The following is a 21,724-nucleotide window of genomic DNA, read 5'->3' on the forward strand; positions in this document are numbered from 1 at the left end:
CCCCAACCTTTGAAGACATCATATTATCAAAGTACACAAAACTATTCCTAGATTCTTTGGCGTAGCCAGCCAAGTCTAGGGACAGGACTCTGGCCACCAGGATAGTCTTTCAGAAAAACTCCCTGGAGCACTCTGGTTAATCTTTCATCAAGGGACTTCCTTGGTGAAGACTGTCCTATGGGTCAGACTTCCTAGGCTCCTACATTGTTTGCAGGGAAAAGCAACCCCTGCCCCCCCCACCCCCCCCCACCCCCATTGCTTGCTAGGGAAGAATTAGGAAAGCTTCCACATTGCTGGGAAAGGTTACCCCACACACTGCTGGGGAAGATAAGCTCTCCTGCTGTTGGGGAAGTAGGTGGCCCCAGGAATTTCCTTTAAGGGAATAGGTTGCAGAGATGGGGAACCTTTGGCATCAAGGCCACATGTTGCCTTCTAAATCCTCAAGTGCAGCCCTTTGAATCCAAAGGATTTGTTCTGTAAAACTTGGACTCAGTCAAAAGGTTGTAGCCAAGGCCCTAGAAGGCCATATGTGACCATGAGGCTGCAGGTTTCCCACCCATGGAACTGTTAAGGTAAGCCTCTTCAAAGTAGAAGTAACTTTAGGGAAATAAGGATAAGCCTACATAGTGTTGGGGAAGTTCCCTTGGGAGAAATTATGGTATTTGGAAGTAGCATCCTGATGGGAAAAACACAGGGATAAATTTCTTTTGGCATGAGACCAGGAGAAAGAGTGCTGTTAGTTGACACCCCCTTAGGGAAATTCTTATGGGCCTGGAAACAGGTGTAGATTCCCATACAGGAGTGGAGAGGGTGACTAAAAAATAGAATATATTAAAATTCAAATGGGTCCCAAAATTGGCCTGAAGAAGGGACTTTCAATTACTGCAAATTTTGGAAAACTGTACACACTAACTTTTTCTGTCTTGCTATTTTTGTCTCTTTTTATGTCTTTGTAAAATACTCAGAAAAATCTTTTGTGTTATGTTTAATATTTGTAGATTCTACTACCTTGAAAGAAGTATAAGAGGAAAATGCAGCCAGCCATAAATACTACTGTAAAAAGCTATAGCCAAAGTATTTAGAATTCTGGGGAAGATAAATAAAGTTTCATATTTGAAACAGTTCTCCTAACTTTCTGCAATCTGATACCAAACTCTCTGCTCCAGCAAACAGGGATTCACTCCCATTTTAGTTTTTCATTAAGAGATTAAATTAAAAAAAAAAAACTTTGCAAAATACTCTCTGTCATTTTAGCCCTGGTCAGGATGAGGTTACAGAGATAAATAAAGTCAGATAATCAAAAATAGGAAAACTTTTTACCTGCTTTGTAGAAATTTGTGGCATTATAAATGAATTAGAGATTGGATTTGAAATTGACATGTAATATCTTTACTGTAAATTTCCAAACTATGGTAACCACTAAAAATATATCAGTAGATTTGAAGATTAAGTGTAAGCACCTCTCTCCTCTTTCTGTGGGGGAGGATTTGAAGTTGGGAAAGAGGTCTGAGATGGATTGATTCCACTGAGACAGTTTTGAGGCAAATACTGAATAAGAAATTCATCCCCTTCTCTGTTCTATCCGAAAAGACACTTAGCAGAAGCTTACAAATGTCGGGGGCGGGGGGGTTGAGATGCCACTCTGTATAATTTGTTTTAAGAATTAAATTTCGTACTGAATAGAGCACCGGCCCTGGAGTCAGGAGGACCTGAGTTCAAATCTGGCCTTGACGACACTTGATGACAAAGAATTAAATTTTGTGAAAGTTTCAGGGGTAAATAGCACTTAGATCACTTTTCCCCTGAAGATTGATAGATCTATTGTTTTAGTGTAATAAGGAAGGCAACTGGTTTAAAAGTAATGCCAGAGTGAAGAAAAAGAATAGGTATTTGCAATTTAGCTAGAACTTAATAGCCACCTTTTATTAAGCCTTTCATGACCATGAAAAGAGAAAAGCTTGTTTTAAATCAGGGAGCAGCTTTAAAATGAGTAAAATTTAGGTAAAGAATGGAAAAGTTGATGTGAAATGAAGAGGGGTCTGTGAGGAGAATCACCAAACCCACTCCCACAGTGGCCTGGACTGAGACTCTGGATTGACATTCACAATGGGGGTGGGGGTGGGAATGACCAGGAACTCAGAATGTCTTTTGGAAAGGTTAGAACTTTCAAAACTTTATATAAATAAACAGAATCAGTTGTTTAGGTAAACTAGAGGCAAGATCACCAAAGAAAATTAGAAAGAAACCAAGTATTTATAAGTTCTTGGAAACCCAAATGGTTAATAATATTGTAGTTAATCAGAGTTGTGGAAAATTTTGTGCTAAATTGCAAAGGAGACATTCTATGGAATAAAGATTAGTTATCCTTACATAGTTTGGAATTTGATTAGGAAATATAGTATTTTGTTCCCTGAAAGATAATTTAATCTGGATGCTGTTCAATTATGAACTGAGCTGTTTAAAAGAACATGATTTTAAAAACAGATATTTGAAAACCATTCAATATTTAATGGGATATATTTTGTTTAAATAATAATAATTTACTGTTTGGGGATGGGGGGAAGTTGCACTGACCCTTTAAGACATCCTTATCTGAGACCGCTTGAGACTTCTTATTCACAGGGTCAGATCTTATCAGCCCTATTGAACACGTGTTGCAAAATCTAAAATCCTGAAGTTTAAGAACCTAGAAGAGAGAAAATAAGATCTTTTCTCCCAATTCTTGTCAAAGGGGGGCAGAGGAGAATTTACAAGTTTACTGTAATAAAGAGTGAGTTTCTTTTCATTTGAAAATCTTTGGCCATCACCACAATTGTGCATAAAGTGGTTTAGAGATGTAACTTCAGTACATTAATGTGAGTCAGTTTTCAGGTATTCATTGTACATCTTAACCCCCAGAATGTGGTTAGTATTAATTTATAAATAAAGAATAAATGACGTGTAACTGTTAGGGAAACATGAGAAAACTAATAATATTCAATCAGTGAAACTTTGCCATTTGAGGTAAACTCTCATGGGACTGTGCGTGGTCTGATATTGTTTTGAGTTTGATTCCAGGAATAGTTGTTTGAAGTGCTATAAAGCTATCAGTCCATCAGTCTAGGAGAAAATGGCATGTGCTACAGTCTGAGAACTGCTACAAGTCTGTTCCTAGGAAAAGTTGAAGGGACAACCTTGGTGTGGTCTAAGATAGGATCCTCTTTACTCAGTTTCCCTATTGTGCAGTTTCCTTTCTGAACAGGAAATTTGCCCACCTGCTTAATTCTGGGATACTCTGTGAATAATGTGGGGTTTTGCTACATGATTAGTTGTCAGATATGACTCATGCCTGGAATCATATAGAGCTAAAGGAGTTTTTCCCTTATTATGGTATATGTCAGGCCAGTCTGTGCCCATGAGGAGATGGGTCTTCACATTGTCATAACTATGTCCCTCCTTTTCCTTTCATAGCAAATTTCTATAATCAGGGCAGGTGAGCAGTAGAAATTTTATAAGTACAATACTAAATCTATTAATAGATTGATACTAGAACATATATGAATTACTATAATGGGTTTCCAAGTATGAAAAATCTCACAATTTTAATCTATATTTGTGGTCAAGTTATAATATAGGGATGATATCCTTCTAGGGGGAATTAGACAAAGATGTAATGTAAGATTTTCTAATTAAGTGGAATAGCAAATTCTGAGAAAGCAACAGGATTAGGCTGTTTTCTCTATGATCCTGATATATACATACATATATATGTATGTGTATGTATATGAGTGATTTCCAAATGTATCTAGTATGGAAATTCAGGCTTTATGTTTTAGTAATAAGTTCTCAACGTTAGATGAAGGATTTTCATATAAAATTCCATTGATAATTGTAAAGAAAGTGAAATTATTTCTCCATTTTAAAGAATGTCTGATAATTTTAAAAGACATAATGGCTCATTTTACAAGTTTGAACCTCATGACCTCATGATTTTTTTTTAGATTCTTATACAAGGTATAAGTATAGGTGAAGAAAGAGACAGCAAGTGGTAAATAAAAACTAAAATTCTCTAGTCTTGGGTGACTTAAATTTTCCTAATTTGATGTTCTTAAAGCCCTGTTAATAGGATTAGCTCCATTAAGGCTTGAACTGGTTTTCACCACATGAACTAGTTACTGGAAAAACAAATTTAAAAGACTGTAGTAAATTGTATTAAGTCTTGTTACTGGCAGATTTTAGCATAATTACCTAGGAATCTCTGCAAGTGATTTGGAACTGAAAAAGCAGAGCACCCTTCAGAAAATGAGGCCTATTTCTGAATGTTCAAGAGAAGATATCCAAGGACCAGACAACTACATAGAACATCTGGGACTCAAAATGAAATGATTAAATGGACATTGGGAGTGGGTTACTAGGATAAGGGAAACTAGGATACTTGATATTATTTAATATTAATAGTCATTGTATTGCTTTAGCCTTTTGTTTCATAGTGTTTGCTTAGTTTTCTTAGTAACCTTGGTGACATATAAATTTTCCCTCTCAGAATTAGTTCATATTGAGCCCTCTAAGTAGTTTGATTTGTAGCCTGACTTAGTTTTCCTATAGTCTATTTAAAAAGGTTTTGTCCCTAGACTTTGTATTAGCTGTTGTATTAAGCTAGGTGAGAGGATGCTTCCCAGTGGCCTTTCCTTGGTACCTAATGGTTGATAGCATGAGCATATTAAAAAACTTATAAATTAACTTTCAGTTGTTTAAATGGACTTATTTAGATTTATATAGATTATTTATTATATACATATTTCTTATAATTTATATAGATTAGTTTATAGACTGGTCCCCTCCCCCAAGAATCAAAGGAGGAAATTATGGGAATTGAGTGAACCACACTGATTCCATTTTGTGGTTCAATTCTGGATCTAGCTTAGTTTCCTTTCTATTCAGTTATCAGGTCTATATCAATTTCTGTCTTGTGAAGAAACTTTATTCAATTATGTGAATCATGAGAAAACTTTATTGCATTGTTTGAACCTAGCCTTGCATTGCTTGGAAGCTGAACTACCTCCACCTGTTGTTTAGAGACCATATTTGTTTAATGCTTAACTAAGGACCTAAGGTTATGCTGACCAGAAATCCGGCCAGTAGTGAAGATTGATGCAAGGAGTCTTCTCACAATTATACATCTCAAATAATCCATATGTCTTATCTGACTGTCCCTTATACTGGTCAGCTGCTGTTTCTTTGTTCCACAGATTGAATAGATACTTGTGGGGGAAGTGATACACCTTTTTTTTATTTCAGAGAACATACCCATTCACTCTCTTCCCTCTCCCAACTTGGAAAGCTCCTAATCTTTCCTCCAATTAGAAATCGGATTACTTAGTCTCATATCCTGGTTTATATCCTGTTAATTATTTTCTTTTAATGCATAAAATGTATTCAGACTCCAGTGCCAAGCTGAGGAGGCCTGACCCCGATTTATTATGCAATCGGTATGCATTGCTTAATAAATCAATATGCTCGGAAGCTGGAACCTTGGTTTCCTCAGTCATTTCAGATTTCACTTGTTACAATTCAGAGGTTAAAACAGAAAAACATTCTAAGCAACAGATTTGTATGAATGAAAATACATTAGGATTCACCAGAATAATAAAGCCTTTGTGGTCAAAAATAGCACTGTATAGGGGCAGGTAGGTGGCACAGTGAGTAGAGTGCCGGCCCTGGAGTCAGGAGGACCTGAGTTGGGATCCGGCCTCAGACACTTAACACACACAAAAAAACCCTAGCCTTATGACCTTGGGCAAGTTACTTAACCCCAATTGCCCTCCAAAAAGCAAAAAAAAAAAAAAAGCACTGTATTATAATGGGATGAAATTTAATAAAGACAAATGAAAAGTCTCATACTTGGGCTCAAAAAAATCAACTATGGCACAGTGGAGAAAAATGTCAAAAAAAGACTAAGGGATTTTCTTTGGCAGCCTGGTAATTTTAGGATTTATTAATTGGCCTAGTATCTAGGATAAGAGAAGGGAAAGGGCCATTATTCTGTGCTCCTGTCAAATCACACTGGAATCGATTTTAAGAAACAGATTAACAAGCGGAATGTATTTTGAGGAGGTGACCAGGATGGGGAGTAGCCTTGAGCCCACAAAGGAATATTTGAAGGAACTGAGTTATACATAGTCTGGAAAATAACTTGAGAGAGGATGAGAACACAATCTTCAAACACCTGAGAAAGCAATGGAGAAGGAAAGATAATTGGTATAGCTCTCAGGGGCAGATCTAGAACCAATGGGCAAAAGTTTCAGAGAAGCAGATTTTAGCACAATATGAGGAAGAACTTTAGAACTATGAGAGCTACCCAACAGTGTAATGGATTGTCTTGAGAGGTACTGAGTTCCTCATCGTTTAGGAGTGTTATAAGCAGAGATAGGGTTGTATGAGGCAGTGCAGGCTGATGGAAAGAGTGCTAAACTTGGAGTCAGCAGAGACTGGGACTTCACCCTTACCAGGAAATCCACCTCTGAAACTTATGAGCTGTATGACCCTGGACAAATCATTTTACAACTATAAGCCTCAATTGCTTCACATGTAAAATGGGGACATGCTACTTTCCAGAATTCCTTTATGGATCAGCTCAGAATGTAAAGCAGTTTTTAAACTTTAAATCTCTATTTAAATGTTGCCTGCTATCATCAGAGATTCCTGTGCAGGACAGAAGGTGGAAGTGGATTATGAACTGTAAGAATGTGACTCCAAAGGAGCCTTATCAGGGAGGCAGAGACAATGAAGCAACAGAACTAGTCTGTCCTGTCATTCCCATCTAGGGTCAAGCAGCCCAGAAGTAAAGCAGGGCAGAGCACTTAGGCCTCTAGACCATCCCTGCTACCTCCCCTACCATGAAAGAGGATTAGTCACCAAATTGCTGGACAAAATTCCTTTAAAACTAATTTTTAAACCAGAATGCCCCAGGACCCATCTAAAGACTCCCAGAACTAGCATATCTAGGAGTAACAAGGAAACATAGCCACACTGACCACTGTTAAAAATACATTTATCATCAAAATATATTACACTTATCAGAGAGGTGCAGTCTCTACAGTGTGGGAGAGGAGCAAGCTGAGAGAAATCCCACTGACTTCCACCTTGCCACTTCATCTGAATCTTCAAGTCTTCCTGTTGCTTCTAAAGGTTCTTTGGCCAGGCCCAGGCTGTCCATCATTTTCTGGGATGCCCGAGCTCATGCAAGAGCACAGATGCTCAAACCAAGCTCTAAAAAAAGCCCCTGGGGCTTAGTTAGCACCTACAGACCTACTGCCTCACATACACTTGCTCTCCCAGGATTCCAGGGTGTTTAATGAAGTGACATCTGATCATGGTGAACCCCGTCCAAGCTACACAGGTGGCCTTATGATTAGCTAGGTGAACACAAGAACTAGCTAATAGTATTTAATGGGGTTTTTTAAACCCCTTTTCCTCTTTTTTTAAAAAAAGGAAATGGTAAGAGCTATGTATGTGCATTAAATAAACGACAGAACACCGAATGTCAGTTCTACTGCTAGTTGTCCTCAGACTGTGATTACTCAATGTTCTTTTTAACTCAAAGCTGCATGTGCTGACAATGGGGGCTAGAAATTGAAGCTGTGCTTAGAAATCAGTCAGCTGGCATCCTGGCTCCCAAGTAGACTCATAGGCAGGCAGCCCAAAGGGGTCACTGAGCTGAAACATCTGGGCATGACTGGTTGCCAACAGTGAGCTGGAGGACGGCTGTAAGGTGGTCTCAGGGTATGCTGAATCCTCACACAAGGAACTGTTGGATGAAGTCTTGAGCCTTCTTTTTCTCTGCCACATCTGGCTTTTGGTGACCGGCTGGGGAACGGAGCAGCAAGCTGCCAAATGTGCTAGCTGCATAAAAAAAAATACAAAAAGCAATTGATTCAGCACAAGAAGGCTTTGCCTAATGTTGCATTGTCCTAGGCCCTGGAAAGGGCACAAAAGCAACATTTTCCACTGTTTAGAGTGCAAACTTATGAATAATGCTTCAGGAAGAGTTTTGCCCGAGATTGAACACTGAGAAAATCTTAGAACCTGGACCACTCACTCCCCTGACCACAAATGAGCCCCTTGGGGCTCAGATATATTGAAACTCACCTAAAATCTTCTCATCCAAATGGTTCTTTGCTGAATTGTTCAGCAATTCTCTCAGAAATGCCATCAAATAATTGAAGACATTCTTGTGGCAAGTGGGGAGAGTGGAGATGATCTAGAAGAGGGAGAATTTTGTTAGCTTTTTTTTTTAAAGGCAGCAGCACAAAACCCCCATGCTCACCTCTTCCTCTCGCCAACAGTATCAGCATCTGGGTCAAATTCATAGGCCAGATAGTCTAGAATTTTGGTTTCTGAACGTGGCTTTAACATCAAAGATGTTAGCCCAAAAGGTTAGGGATGAAGAGATAGGTCCTAATTAATTAGTGCAAATAATGAATTCCATGAAGTAGTTGTAGTATTCTAGTTCACACTTCACGTTTCCATTGAACTGGAACCAATCACCATATTTTGCAAAATTATGACTTCAAAAAATACAACTTTGAATACATGCAACCACTTCACAGGATTCACTAATGGCACAAATCAGGAAATGACTGTTGTCAAAATATTCTAGCTAGACCTGTTATGTATTTCTTTGGGGGGGAGGGGGGAAGGCAAGGCAGTTGGGGTTAAGCAACTTGCCCAAGGTCATACAACTAGTTTTGTGTTAAGTGCTTGAGGCCAGATTTAAACTCAGGTCCTACTGACTCCAGGGCCAGTGCTCTATTCACTATATCACCTAGCCACGTGCTGTTATGGATTTCTTAACCAGAACCACTGAATCTCAACAAGGGACTCTCAGAATCTATCTAGTCCAGCCCTACCCAAATAAGCACCACCTCTACAACACCCCTTACAAGTGGGCCTATACTCTTTTTGAAGACCCCCTTCTGAGGCAGATCATTCCACCTTTGTTAAGTTTTTCCCCAAGTGGAACCACAATCTGGTTTCTAGTTCTGCCTGCTGGAATTTTAAGTATGATAGTTCTTCCCATGCCTGAAGGTGTTTATGTTAATTTTAAACCTGGTCGTCTCCTGGTTTAAATCCCTACTCCCTTCAGAGGTCCTCTTAGGGAATGTTCTCAAGTTTCCTCAACCATTCCAGCCACCATTCTCTGCATTCAGCTCTAGCTTGCAAAAGCGCTTCCTAAAACATATTTATCTTTTTAAGAATTCATTATCTTCACAAACTGAAAGCTAGAATGGTCCCCAGAGCTCATTAATTCAACCCCTATATTTTCCAAAGGAAGATACTAATTCTTTGAAAGGGGATTCTCCAAAATCTTTCCATTGTGACTTTCCAATGTACTATTCTTGGTGTACAAACTTCCAAAAGCTTGCCCTGATGTGTAAATAATTTCCTTTTTTTCAACCTATACTTCACCGTTTAAAACATCTTGAAGTGCTTCCAGAGATCTAATCCAGTAGGAATGCTTCTATCAGCCCTTTTCCCTTAGATCATGAATCCTCTTCAAAATCTCACAGACTTTATTCCACTCTACCTCCTTCACAGCCTTTGGCTCTGCAGACCAAAGTGTTTACTCTTAGTTTGTTTTCTCATACAAGTCTTTGTGTCCCATCAATTTAGCTGCTCTTCTCTGGACTTACTCTAGGCAGCCCCATGTATTTCTGGAAGGGAGCTAGGTAGATTTGCCTGTAGTATCATAGGTCAGATGCACCATGCTTTCCTATGAGAAAAAGAGAATGCTTTTTCCTTTATTTCTAACTCCCTCCTGATAAGGGCTCCAATATTATTGGCCTTTAAAATGCCTTCTTCTGGTTGGAGGAGAAGGGAAAGGTGGGAGCCCAGGATAAGGCAGACAAATTTCCCTGTTTTAAAAAAAATCCCTACATATTCTCACTAAATTCATCAGTTACCAGTGTCCTCCTCAAACACACGAATGTCTTCCACAGTAAAAGCTCAACAAAATTGTTGAATGGAGGAATAATTTGTATGGGTTACTCTAGAGAAACAGTCAGTAGGCTCCAGTGGAATTCAAAGGGATCAGCATTTATACATCTTATATTCTTGAGAGCACTGGAGAGGCAAAGGAGAAGTTGACAGACGGAGAGAGAGGTTCACCCTATTCATGTACAGGAAGAGGCTGGGTTACTCCTTGTCAATAATGTTGCAGTAGAAGGATACTTATATGGGTAAGAGTTGGATTACCCAACCTCAGAGGCCATTCTCCCTCCGAATGCCTGTAATTCCTTGATGTGAAAGAATCTTTTTATTTTCAATTTTTATTGCTAGCTTTTGTTTTTACATCGCCTACATTCCCTGCCACACCCTATTTAACACTTTCACCCAAAATGATCACTTATCATGAAGAAAAGAATTCTGAAAAACTAACCAATGTCATCCCAGAAATTTGAAATTACATACACTATTCTACACCCATGGTCTCCCACCTCCTCAATGAAGTAGGGAAAGGAGGTATGTCCTCATATTTTTCTTTTCAGAGCTGAGCTTTGGACCTGTTTCACCTACTGACTTTAGTTTGCCAAAGTCTTGGTAGCTCCAGCCGTCTTTCCTGACAATAACTCTGGGCTTCAGGTGTATCTGTAAAATGAAGGGGTTGGGTCAGATGAACTCTAAGGGCCCTTCTAGCTCTGTATCTATGTAGATTCAACCCTAAAGCTACCATCCTGTGACCATCTCCTTCTGCTTTAAATTGCTAATGCCTGATCTAAAATTACTCTGTCTTCTGAGCCCAATTATCCCTTAAGTATGACATGAATTTTTTCTCTCCTGCACCCACTTTGCATAGTTGCTATTCCAGCTACATTTGGGCAAGTCCTACGGACACAGGATTGATTCTTACCTGTTTACTCAATGGGTAGTTGCTTGAACACTCCAGACAGGTGTCATACAGGTTGTAACAGATGACGGGCTCAGGCAGACTCTCCAGAAAAAGCAGCAGGGCCTCAGCTACAGAGTGATTGCTCCCAGCTAGTGTGGCATGGTTAAGGAACAGGCAAACCCTACTGCCCATGGTGAGAAAAAGGACAAACTGGTGCCAAGGCTTATTGATGTCACCTTTGCAACATCACCCAAATACCCTCCCCACTCCTCTGACACTGAAAGCCCTCATTACCTCACACCTGGACTACTGTCCTAGCTGCTGGTGGGTCTGCCTGCCTCAATTCTCTCCCCATTCCAATCCATCCTCCATTCAGTTAATAAAGTGACTTTGCTAAAGTTCAGGTCTGATCATGTCACTCCACTACTCAATAAATTGCACTGGCTCCCTATTGCCTGCATGATCAAATACAGAATGTTTTGTTTGGCATTCAAAGTCTTTCCTAACCTAGCCCCTTCCTACCCTTCAAGTCTTCTTATGCCTCACTCTCTAACATCTCTTCAATTCAGTGACACTAGCCTCCTGGCTCTTCCACAAACAAGACAATCCTTCTTAATTCTGAGCATTTCCTCTGGCTGTGCCACATGCCTGGAATGCTCTCCCTCTTCCATTCTGACTACTGACCTTCCTGGCTTCCTTTAAGTGCCAACTAAAATCCCACCTCCTACAGGAAGCCTTCGCCAACCTCTCAATTCTAGTGCCTCTCCTCTCAGTTATTTCCCATTTATCCTGTACATAGCTTGTTTGCTATATATATTTGTTTGCATGTTTGCACCCCATTAGATCATAAGCTCCTTGAGGGCAGGGACTTTTTGCCTCTTTTTGTATCCTCAGCACTCGGTACAGTGCCTGGCACATAATAGGTACTTGGTAAATGTTTATTAATTGACTGATTTTCCCTCCTCCTGGAAAGGGATGGTAGTCAGAAGGGCTCCTTCCTGGATCCTGATCCAGAAGATCCTGGTTCTCAATTATCTGCCAGAGTGGAAACTGAGAAGACATGTAAAAAGTTTCCTCCATGAAGAACACTGATGATGGCTCTGAAGCCCTAGAGAAATGTCTCTCCTGAGTAGCAATCAACTTAATGGGAGAAGGATACAGAGGGTGTCAAGCATTCCAGTGTCCAAACAGTCACGAATCAGCTCAAACTCTGACCTCAGGCCAGGCTGCTGAAATAGATCTTCCTTCAAGGGGAAAGAAAATCACAGTAAGCATTCTGTTTCAGACTGTTTTTTAATGTTTGTGTTTCTGAAACTAGAAATAATCATAGGCACAGAGCAAAAAAGAGAGTTTTGGTGAGTCCTCTGGGTCAGAGTGAGTGGTGAGGAGCCTGGCCTTGTCTAAGGAAACCAATTTAACTCATAAGCATTTCCGGTTCCTTCCTCACTGGGTCACCTTTATGATGACAAGGCATTGTCACTAAGTCCTGCCCATTATCACAGAATAAGGATATGACAGTAGTATAGAGGGAAAGCTGTAAATGTCTAGGCTACCTGTAGTTACTGTTAGCAGGATTTTTAAAAATTTTTTTTATTTTCCAAATGCTTTATTAACTTCTGATTTACATCATTCATTTCTGCCAGATTTTGAGTTACAAATTTTCTCCCCATTTTTCCCCTACCCACCGCCCCAAAATAGCAGTCCCACAGGATAGCGCCTCCTCCAATCTGCTCTCTCTCGTATTTTTCTCCTATACCCCAGTATAGGAGAATACATATATATACATTTTTTATATATACAATATACAACTTTTCCAGTGGATCTCTATGCCCCAGTGCCTGTATATCTTACTTCCCAAATACATGTAAAATACTATTAATAATAGTATATATATATTTGAATATTTGATTTTAAAACTTTGAATTCCAGATTCATTCCCTTCCTCCCTTGTCACCCATGCTTACTGGGAAGATAAGCAGTTCAGTATAGGTTGTACATGTGTGGCTAATAAACAATAACATAGTAGATATATTGTAAAAGACTGACTATATTTCCCTCCCTCCTATCCCACCTCCCACTTGTTCTGTTCTCTACTTTAATCCAGTCCCTTTTCAAAAGTGGGTGCTTCCAACTTCCCTCCCCCCCAGCTTGCCCTCCCTTCCATCATCCCCCATCTCATCCCCTTCCCCCCCTACTCTCCTGGAGGGTGAGATACCCTATTTAGTGTGCATTTCATTCCCTCCTCAAGCCAAATTCAATGGGAATAAGGTTGACCCATTCCCTTTTGCCTTCCTATTCCTCCCCTCCATTGTAACCATTTTCCCTTGCCTCTTCTTTATAAGATAGTTTACCCCATTTTGTCTCTCCCCATCTCTCATTATATTCCTCTCTCACCTCTTAATTTCACCTTTTAGGTATCATCCCTTCCTGTTAAATTGGTCCTGTGCCCTCTATCTATGTATACCTGTAAACATATATACACACATTCACATATGTATTCATATGCCCATATACCCTCATATATAGACATATATATATATATAGAAATGTGTATATATACATTCAACTACTGAGAAAGGTTTCATAAGTTACAATTACTGTTTTTCCATGTAGGAATGTTAATAGTACAACTTTGATAAGTTCCTTATGATTTCTTTTCCCTGTTTTACCTTCTCATGCTTCTCTTGCCTCTTGTATCTGAATGTCAAATTTTCTATTCAACTCTGGTTTTTTCAACAAGAATGCTTGAAAGTCCTCTATTCCACTGAATGACCATATTTTCCCCTGAAACATGATACTCAGTTTTGCTGGGTAGGTGACTCTTGGTTTTAATCCCAGCTCCTTTGACCTCCGGAATATCATATTCCAAGCTCTTCGATCCCTCAGTGTAGAAGCTGCCAGATCCTCGGTTATCCTAATTGTGTTTCCACAATATTCAAATTGTTTCTTCCTGGCTGCTTGTATAATATTTTCTCCTTGATCTGGGAATTCCAGAACCTGGCTATAATATTCCTAGGAGTTTCCTTTTTGGGATCTTTTTTCAGGAGGTGATCGGTGGATTCTTTCAACCTCTATTTTGCCTTCTGGTTCTAAAACATCAGGGCAGTTTTCTTTGAGAACTTCCTGGAGGATGATTTCTAGGTTCTTACTTTGATCATGGCTTTCAGGTAGTCCAATAATTTTTAAATTAGCTCTACTGGATCTATTTTCCAGGTCAGTCATTTTTCCCATGAGATATTTCACATTGCCTTCTATTCTTTCATTTGTTTGGATCCGTTTAACAGTATCTCGATTTCTCATAAAGTCATTAGCTTCCATTTGCTCCAGTCTAATTCTGAAGCACTGATTCTCCTTATTGAGCTTTTGAGATTCTTTTTCCATCTGGCAAATTCAACTTTTTAAGGCATTCTTTTCCTCATTGCCTTTTTGAGCCTCTTTTGCCATTTGAGTTTGTCTATTTTTTAAGGTGTGATTTTCCTCAGTCAGGCTGTTGACTCTCATTTTGTAATTTTCTTGCTTTGTTCTCATTTCTCTTCCCAATTTTTCCTCCACTTCTCTTATCTGCTTCTTAAGGTCCTCTATGGCCTGTAACCAGCTCGTATTTTCCTTTGAAGCTTTTGGTGCAGGAGTTCTGACTTCACTGTCTTCCTTCGGCTCCATTTTTTGCTCCTTTTTGTCCCCAAAATAGAAGTCTAATATTGGAATCTTCTGTCTTCTTTGTTTCCTTTCCCTGGTCATGTCGCCCCTCAGTCACTTGACCCCTGGGCTTTTTGCCACAGTAGGACTCTGCCACCAGACAGGGGAGCTTTCATCCCAAATGCTGGGGTTTTCTTAGCTTCTGGAGGTATTAGATGGGTGCCCTCTCTGAGGTCTCCACACACTCTGGCAAGCTGGACATATACCCCAGGACCTCCCCCCTAGACTGCAATCCATATCCAAGGTTAAAGCAAGAGCGATTACCCCTCAGACTGGTGCTTGGTCTCCCTACACTCTGCAGGCTAGAAGCTGAAGCTGCCATGTGGCAAGGGCTGGCTGTGCCTGCTTCTCGCCCTGGGGGCAAAAGCCACACACTCCCACTTACTGGGTCCCAAAGTCCAGACTGCACTGACCTCTCACTTTGTCCTTTGAATCTATGTGTTGATAATTCTGGAAATGGCCACAGCTGCTGCTGATCTGGAGTCCCTCCAGCCAGCAGCTGGTCAGGCCCCAGACCCTCCCTGGGGTAAAGCCTTGGTGTGGGGCTGGGCTTGGCTCCCAGAGCACTGAGCTGGCTGATTCCTGCCCGCCAGGCTGTCCTCAGCGGGAGGTTAGCTTCTCTGTGTCATTTTGTGAGTTCTGCAGCTCCAAAGTTTGTTCAGAGTCCCCTTTTTACATGGATTGGGGAAGGTGGAAGCCGGAGCAGGGGGGAGGTCCTACTTCTACTCCACCATCTTGACTCTGCTCCCCCCCTCCCCAGGATTTTTTTAATATCAAAAAAATTTCTTGGGGCAGTTAGGTGGTGCAGGAGGACCTGTGTTCATATCCATCCTCAGACACTTGAAACACTATCTGTGTGACCTTGGACAAGTCACTTAACCCCAATTGCCTTGCCTTCCATCCTCCAAAAAAAAATTTCTATTAACATATTGAAAAAAAACAACTTAGCCAGACTAAAACAATAAGTGTATTGCCACTTGACCTAATATATTTTATTATTTTATTTTAAAATCTTTATATTTATTATTTTATAAAATTATTTTACAAAACTTCTGTATAAGTTTGTTAGTTGATAAAATTATTGTACACACTACCCTAAAGGGTAATAATTGCAAAGAGTCTTTCCACAGATGAGAGGAAGGGGAGTACAGCAAGAACTTGTCTTGCTCTTTCCCATGTAAAAGAACTATAGGATTGTTTCTTTCTTTTTTTTTTTTTTGCTTTTTCGAGGGCAATTGGAGTTAAGTGATATAGGATTGTTTCTACAAGTCTACCTATGATAATAAAAAATAATAAAAGCTAGCATTTATATAGGACTTTAAGGTTTGCAAAGTGCTTTACAAAGATCTCATTTGATCCTCACAACAAGCCTGTGAGTTAGGTGCTATTGTGATCCCCATTTTACAGATGAGTAAACTGAGACAAGAAGCGACTAAATGACTTTCCCGGGGTCATACAGCTAGGAAGTATCTGAGGCTGAAGCTAAACTCAGGTCTTTCTGACTCCAGACCTGGTGCTCCAGACCTGAGTCTCCTGACTCAGAGTTCTTCTTTATACCATTTCTTCCTTGGTTTCTCAATCAGCCCTTTCCATGTCCAGAAAGTATGAGCATAAGATCACAGAACATGGGAGTCCTAGAATATTAGAGCTGGAAGGAAGGTCCCTTGGAGAACTTTCAGTTCAAGCCCTTCATTTAACAGATAGGAAAACTGAAGCCCAGAGAGTGACTGGCCCAGGGTCATCCAGTGAGTTGGTAGCACAGTTAGAACTAAAGCCAGGTGCCCGGATGACCAGCCCACTACAGTGTAGCTATATTCCTTTCCAAGGATGGCACCAATATTAGAGAAATGAGCTTTCCTGAAAGGCCCAATACCAGGAAGAGGAGCAAGCTGCTGCTTCATCCAATGAAAAACTCATTCAACACAAGTCAGCACTCTGGAACTGGCCTGGGCACATCTACTCTGTCTCCTTAAGGGGACAGTAGTTGTTGGTGGCAACAACATGGCCCCTTGGGGCCTGGGCCACATAGCCCTTCCTCAGGGAGGGAGGGTTGCTTTCACAGGGCCACCTTTAAATCAAGGCTGTAAGAGCTCAAAACACCTTTGGCTGATACTTTCTTTCTCCTCTCCCACCCCCAACTTAATAGTATTTTATTTTTTCCAATCACATGTTATAGTTTTCAACATTCACTTTGATAAGATTTTGAATTCCAAATTTTTTTCTCCTTCTCTCCCTAAGAGAGCAAGCAATGTGACGTAGGCTATACATGCACAATCATATTAGACTTATTTCTACATTAGTCATGTTGTAAAAAAAGAATCAGAACAAAAGGGGAAAACCACGAGAAAGAAAAAAAGGGAGACAATAGTATGCTTGGAGCTGATACTCTTTCTAAAGGTTACTTGGGGGCACACGGAAGCAAGTTTCTTGGGCATCACCTACCTGCTGGGAAGCATTTCGATACAAGTGATCAACCATCATCCAGAGTTCTTTAGGGATTTCTAGAGGCTTCTCTTCCCGGCTCCCATCATCTTCTGTCTGCAGTGGCATTAATGTCTGAAAGGGAAAGATAATTATGAAAAGATTCAGCTAACTAGGACAATCTTCCTCTTCTGCTTGGATGGCTCCTAGAAAGCTATCTGTTAGGCAAGGGAACCTATGAGAGAGAGGAGGCACTTCCACACAACCAACCAAGCCTTCCAATCCCCAAGAGCAGAAAATGTAAATTAGATCAGGTGAGTTATTCCAGATTCTGAGAGGTACAGAGAGTAGTTCTAATAAATCAGCTGAAATATAGGTTAAGTTGTATCATAATCCATCCAAGGTAAGTACAGAAGAGGGATGATGTAGGTTAGTCCTTTATCTACAAAGGGGTTAGAACATAAGATCTGCAGTTTCCTCCCACTTTTATGATTCTATGAAACAGTACAAAGTTGGAGATCTGGAGACCTCAAGTCACAACCTCTCCTAGTCTCTATTTTTTTCATCTGTGTAACAGGGAAACAAATCCTTGACTCTACTTGCCTTATAAATGCCCTATAATAGAATAAGATCCTGTGTTGATAACGCTTGGACAAAATCCATATACAAACCACCATCACAGCTTGGTTCAAGCTATTTGAATCTTCTTAGAAATATCATTGGCCTTTTAGGTCTTCGTTCTCCCTCACTATTTTTCCAAAAGACCCTATTTCATTAGTGTGTTTACTAACTACTTCTACTGGAGCAGATTAACAAGCCTCCTCACCTTAGTTACCGAGTTTCTAGGGAAGACATGTACAGTTATCATCGGGCACATCATTAAAGCCTTTCCTACACAGAAGCATCTGCCACTGCTTGCATTCAACTAGAATGGCCTTGGAAAAACCCAGGGTCACCTCCCTGCCAAGATGAGATATCAGAAGAAAACATCAGTGAGGGCCAGTGGATTTAATAAAAAGACAGAATAACAATAAGACTATGGGAAATCAAATGCTGCCATAGATTTGGCAAGTCCCTGGAGAGGCCGGGACAAGAAAATCTGATTCCTAGGTCACAAAGGGGAAAATTATGATTCAAAATAAAAACTTAATGATTGGAGCTAACAATGAAATGAAATGCCAGAAATGGTAGTAAAGACCTCCATCACTTCAGGAAGAAGCTGGGTGACCACTTGGGAGTTGTGGGTGGTCCTATTTTTAAGATGCATTCAACAGCCCTGTTTGAGATCCCTTCCAATTTTGGAAATCTAGTGGTTTTGCCACTCCTCAGTTCTGATGATTTCATTTGTAAGCAGGGACCCTTCAGTCTCAAGTGTTAACTCACCAGTTCTCGAATGGTTTCAGGTGTCAAGTCCTGGATGGGCTCCCTCATGTAACACAGAGTATGGAGGGGAGAACCAAAACAACTGGGCAGGTAGTTCCCAGACACAGATAAAAAGTAATCCTTCCCCCGGTCCAAGTGCAAAACCAGAATGTCTTCAATTTGGTCCTCCCCAGAATTGAGCTTTGTGGCAGTGGTTTTATTAACAAACAGCTCCAATTCAATCTCAATGGCAGAATCTACAAAGAGAGGGTGATATAAGGCAATGGGGGATGAAAAAGACAGCATGAAAGAAATCAACCTAGCAGAAAGTAATTACTGAACTACACTGTGTCCAGGTACTTTGGTAGGCACTGGGGAGGATGATTCTTGCTCGGGAAGTTCTTACAATCTAGTTGACAAGGCAGCAGTATTGTGACTCATTAAATAATTCAACACTTTAGGTAACAAGTGCACATCGATATGGTATAGATTATAAATACAATGTAAACGTGTGGATCAGACTCTTCTCTGAGTAAGATGGGAGTCAATACCAAGCTGCTTGTGAGTATAGTCACCTCTCAATAATCAGCGTGTGAATTATCCATGGAAAATGATCAATCCCCAGGAGGCATTCCTCTGCCACACAGCACTATAAATATGGTATAAAAATAACATCCCGGGAAGAAAACTAGAAGTCTGTATCCTACAAGTGGATACAAAGATTGATGGATGATTCACCTCATTTGACAGCTCTATACTACTATAGATAATTAAAATTTGATTATAGGCAACCACTGAAGACATTTCTCAGCAGCAGCAGTTTCACCAAACCAAAGTTTCACCTTATTATCTGTTCCTTGCCTCACTCCTGTGGCTACTGTATCACATGTATATATTACTTTCCAGCCATCCTCTGCTTGCCTCCCTCCTATGGCTATCGTATCACACATATATGGTATTTTCCGGCTATCCTCTGCGTGGCTCCCTCTTGTGCTGCTGTATCATATGTATGTGATACTCCCAGGGAATGCACAAAACACAGTACAGCAGCCACAAGGGCGAGATACCACATCTGGGGGCAAAAGGCCTAGGAGGGAGACCCAGTTCTGTCACTTACCAGCTATGTGACCTTGGACCTGTCACTGATCTCTCTTAAGAAGTTTTCTCATCTGTAAAATGGAGATACTTGCCCTGCCTGATTTAAGAGGCTGCTCTAAGGATCAAATCGGGTAATGGCTAGGAAAAGCTTCGTAAACCAAAGCACGATCTTCATGTGAGCTTCTACAGGACTAGGATGACATGTCTCTAAAACTACCTTCCTCTCTCCACTGTCCTTGGAAGCAGAGCTGTTTTTCTTCATTTTGAACAGCCAGGTAAGGAAGAAGACTTACCAGGCAGAAGGAATCCCTTGCTGGGGTTGGCATTCAGCCACTGCTTGCAGTAGGAATTTTCGTCAGGTTTGTTGATGAATTCAAACTGGCAGGGCACTTGGCCATTATAAATCATGAACGATTCTACCTGCAACTGCATGTACTTCACATCCTGGAAGCAGAACTAGGAGAAGACCAGGGGTCAGTGGGCACCATCACCTTTTCCTTGGCTACCGTGCCAAGTCCCCCCAAACCATAATTCTCATGTTCTTGGAAAAAAAAACAAGGCACCATCTTCTGTGGGCCAGTACCCTGACTCTATTAATCATTTACTAGTAGCAACAGCCCCTGGATTTCTGAGTTTAATCCGGGTGAGAGAATATCAGTATGAAAGTTTAACCCTTCTGTAACCAGCTAACATTGTACTCCATGCTTACAAGAAAGCTTATTCTAACAAGAAGCAAAGACTTCATGTTACTGGCCTTCACTATATAAAGTGACTGCAGGGGAGGGAGCTTAAAAAACAAGTTATTCTGAATTCTGATGGGGAAAGTTAGAGTATTACATGAGTTTCTTTTGATCCTTTTTGTGGATTACAGATAGTAAATTGTGTATCTCAACGAGGCTTTCTCCCACCTATTCCCACAGTGTTATACTATTTTCTTTTGATTTTCCTTTTCAGTACCATCAGTTTCATGGTTTAAAAAAAAAGTGAGTGAATTTTCCTATTAACCAAAGCCAAGCATTATTAGGCAAATCTGCTACAAAATGACCTATCACATACCACACTCCCAGCAACTGAGAATAAATTGGAATTATGCAGGCCAGTGCCTGTGGAAGATGAAATGCTGACCAGAGTCAAAAACCTGTGAACTTGTATTTAGCTCTGCCAAGCCATCAGCAACAGCCCTACTTCCCAAGGCAAGTAATGGTGCCAATTGCTTCTCAAGGCTATGCCAGAGTTTGGTGGACTCAGGCCATAGCTCTGAGCTGTCCTAGAATTCTCTGCCCTAACAAGCTAAGAGAGTCAAAGTTGTATTGTTGGAAGAGGTGGCTGCCAGAAGTATGACCACATCCCTCCTACCTCTCTTTTGGACAGGGTCACTGATGGGATGTTGGCATTCTCCATTTTATCCAGTGATCGGACAATCTCTTCCAGGGTCTTCCGGTATAACTCTTCATTTACTACTCTTACCTGGAAGAAAAATACCAGAAGTTCAGTAATCTGCCAGGAATTGTCTTCTCCTATTTCAGTACAGAGGGGCTCACAACATGGGAACCAGGCAAATTTATATACAACAGAGGATGAGAACAGTGAATTTCTCCAAAAAAGGAAGACCTGGGCAGTGTAAATTCACTAGCAAAGATTCCAATGAGAAGTATAATTAATAGGTTCCCCTAGAGACATTGCTTATGATTGTCAGCCATTCTGCTCTTGGCAAGAGGCGAGATAACAGCAAAGATTTGGCTGGTAGCTCTGCCAAGATGCAGGTCCAGCATAAAAGGATGATTGGTGTCTGGCACCACAGGGCTTCTGCTCCTGACAGGCTGTGAGCAGATACTTCCTGGAGGCTTTCATTGAAAGAGAAAGATGCAACATGACTAGAAATGAATTAAACCTGAAAGACGGAAAATGCCTCAGCTAAAAACGATTTGTCACTTACCCCAATGTCAAACACTGCGCTAACTGGCTTGTGGTCACTTGTCTTTAGTGCCATGTGGTTTTGGTAACTTAGCTGAGTAATGTTCTTCCCCTTCCACAGGACCCGGTCACACCAGGCAGGGGCTCGGCACTTCTCACTGAAATGAAAAGAAATGTACTGTGAATTCTATTTCAGAGACAGAACTCTGAGTACTTACCCCCTGGTCCAATCTACTGCAGAGCCCAGCTTAGTGATGTGGTCATGTAGATCATCTCTATAGGGTTACCTTAATAACAATTCAGTAGTAATAATACAGATTACTTCACCTGACAGCAATTCAGTTTATGTTGATTCTAATGCCAGGG

General features: G+C 40.6%; 1 protein-coding gene across 6 annotated transcripts in view; it reads right to left on the reverse strand.

Annotated features, from left to right (window-relative positions):
• Positions 1–7,013: 7,013 nt before the first annotated feature.
• The window catches only part of INPP5B (inositol polyphosphate-5-phosphatase B), an 83,590-nt gene continuing 68,879 nt past the window's right edge, over positions 7,014–21,724 (reverse strand). For 5 of the 6 annotated variants that reach the window (XM_069067976.1, XM_069067977.1, XM_069067979.1 and 2 more), the window contains 9 exons: positions 21,381–21,516; positions 20,801–20,911; positions 19,738–19,900; positions 18,368–18,603; positions 17,006–17,119; positions 12,027–12,111; positions 10,889–11,016; positions 8,128–8,239; positions 7,014–7,881 (listed from right to left, as the gene is read on the reverse strand). In XM_069067976.1, the coding sequence (XP_068924077.1) occupies positions 7,775–7,881; positions 8,128–8,239; positions 10,889–11,016; positions 12,027–12,111; positions 17,006–17,119; positions 18,368–18,603; positions 19,738–19,900; positions 20,801–20,911; positions 21,381–21,516 (1,192 nt within the window). In that variant the 3' untranslated portion in view covers positions 7,014–7,774. Of the gene's footprint in view, positions 7,882–8,127; positions 8,240–10,464; positions 10,627–10,888; positions 11,017–12,026; positions 12,112–17,005; positions 17,120–18,367; positions 18,604–19,737; positions 19,901–20,800; positions 20,912–21,380; positions 21,517–21,724 lie in introns of those variants that run through there. The other variant, XM_069067978.1, reaches the window with a different exon arrangement.

The sequence above is a fragment of the Petaurus breviceps genome, unplaced genomic scaffold (assembly GCF_028583685.1).
Source record: "Petaurus breviceps papuanus isolate PSGF00001 unplaced genomic scaffold, PetGlider_PUasm1.0 90760, whole genome shotgun sequence".
NCBI lineage: Eukaryota > Metazoa > Chordata > Mammalia > Diprotodontia > Petauridae > Petaurus > Petaurus breviceps.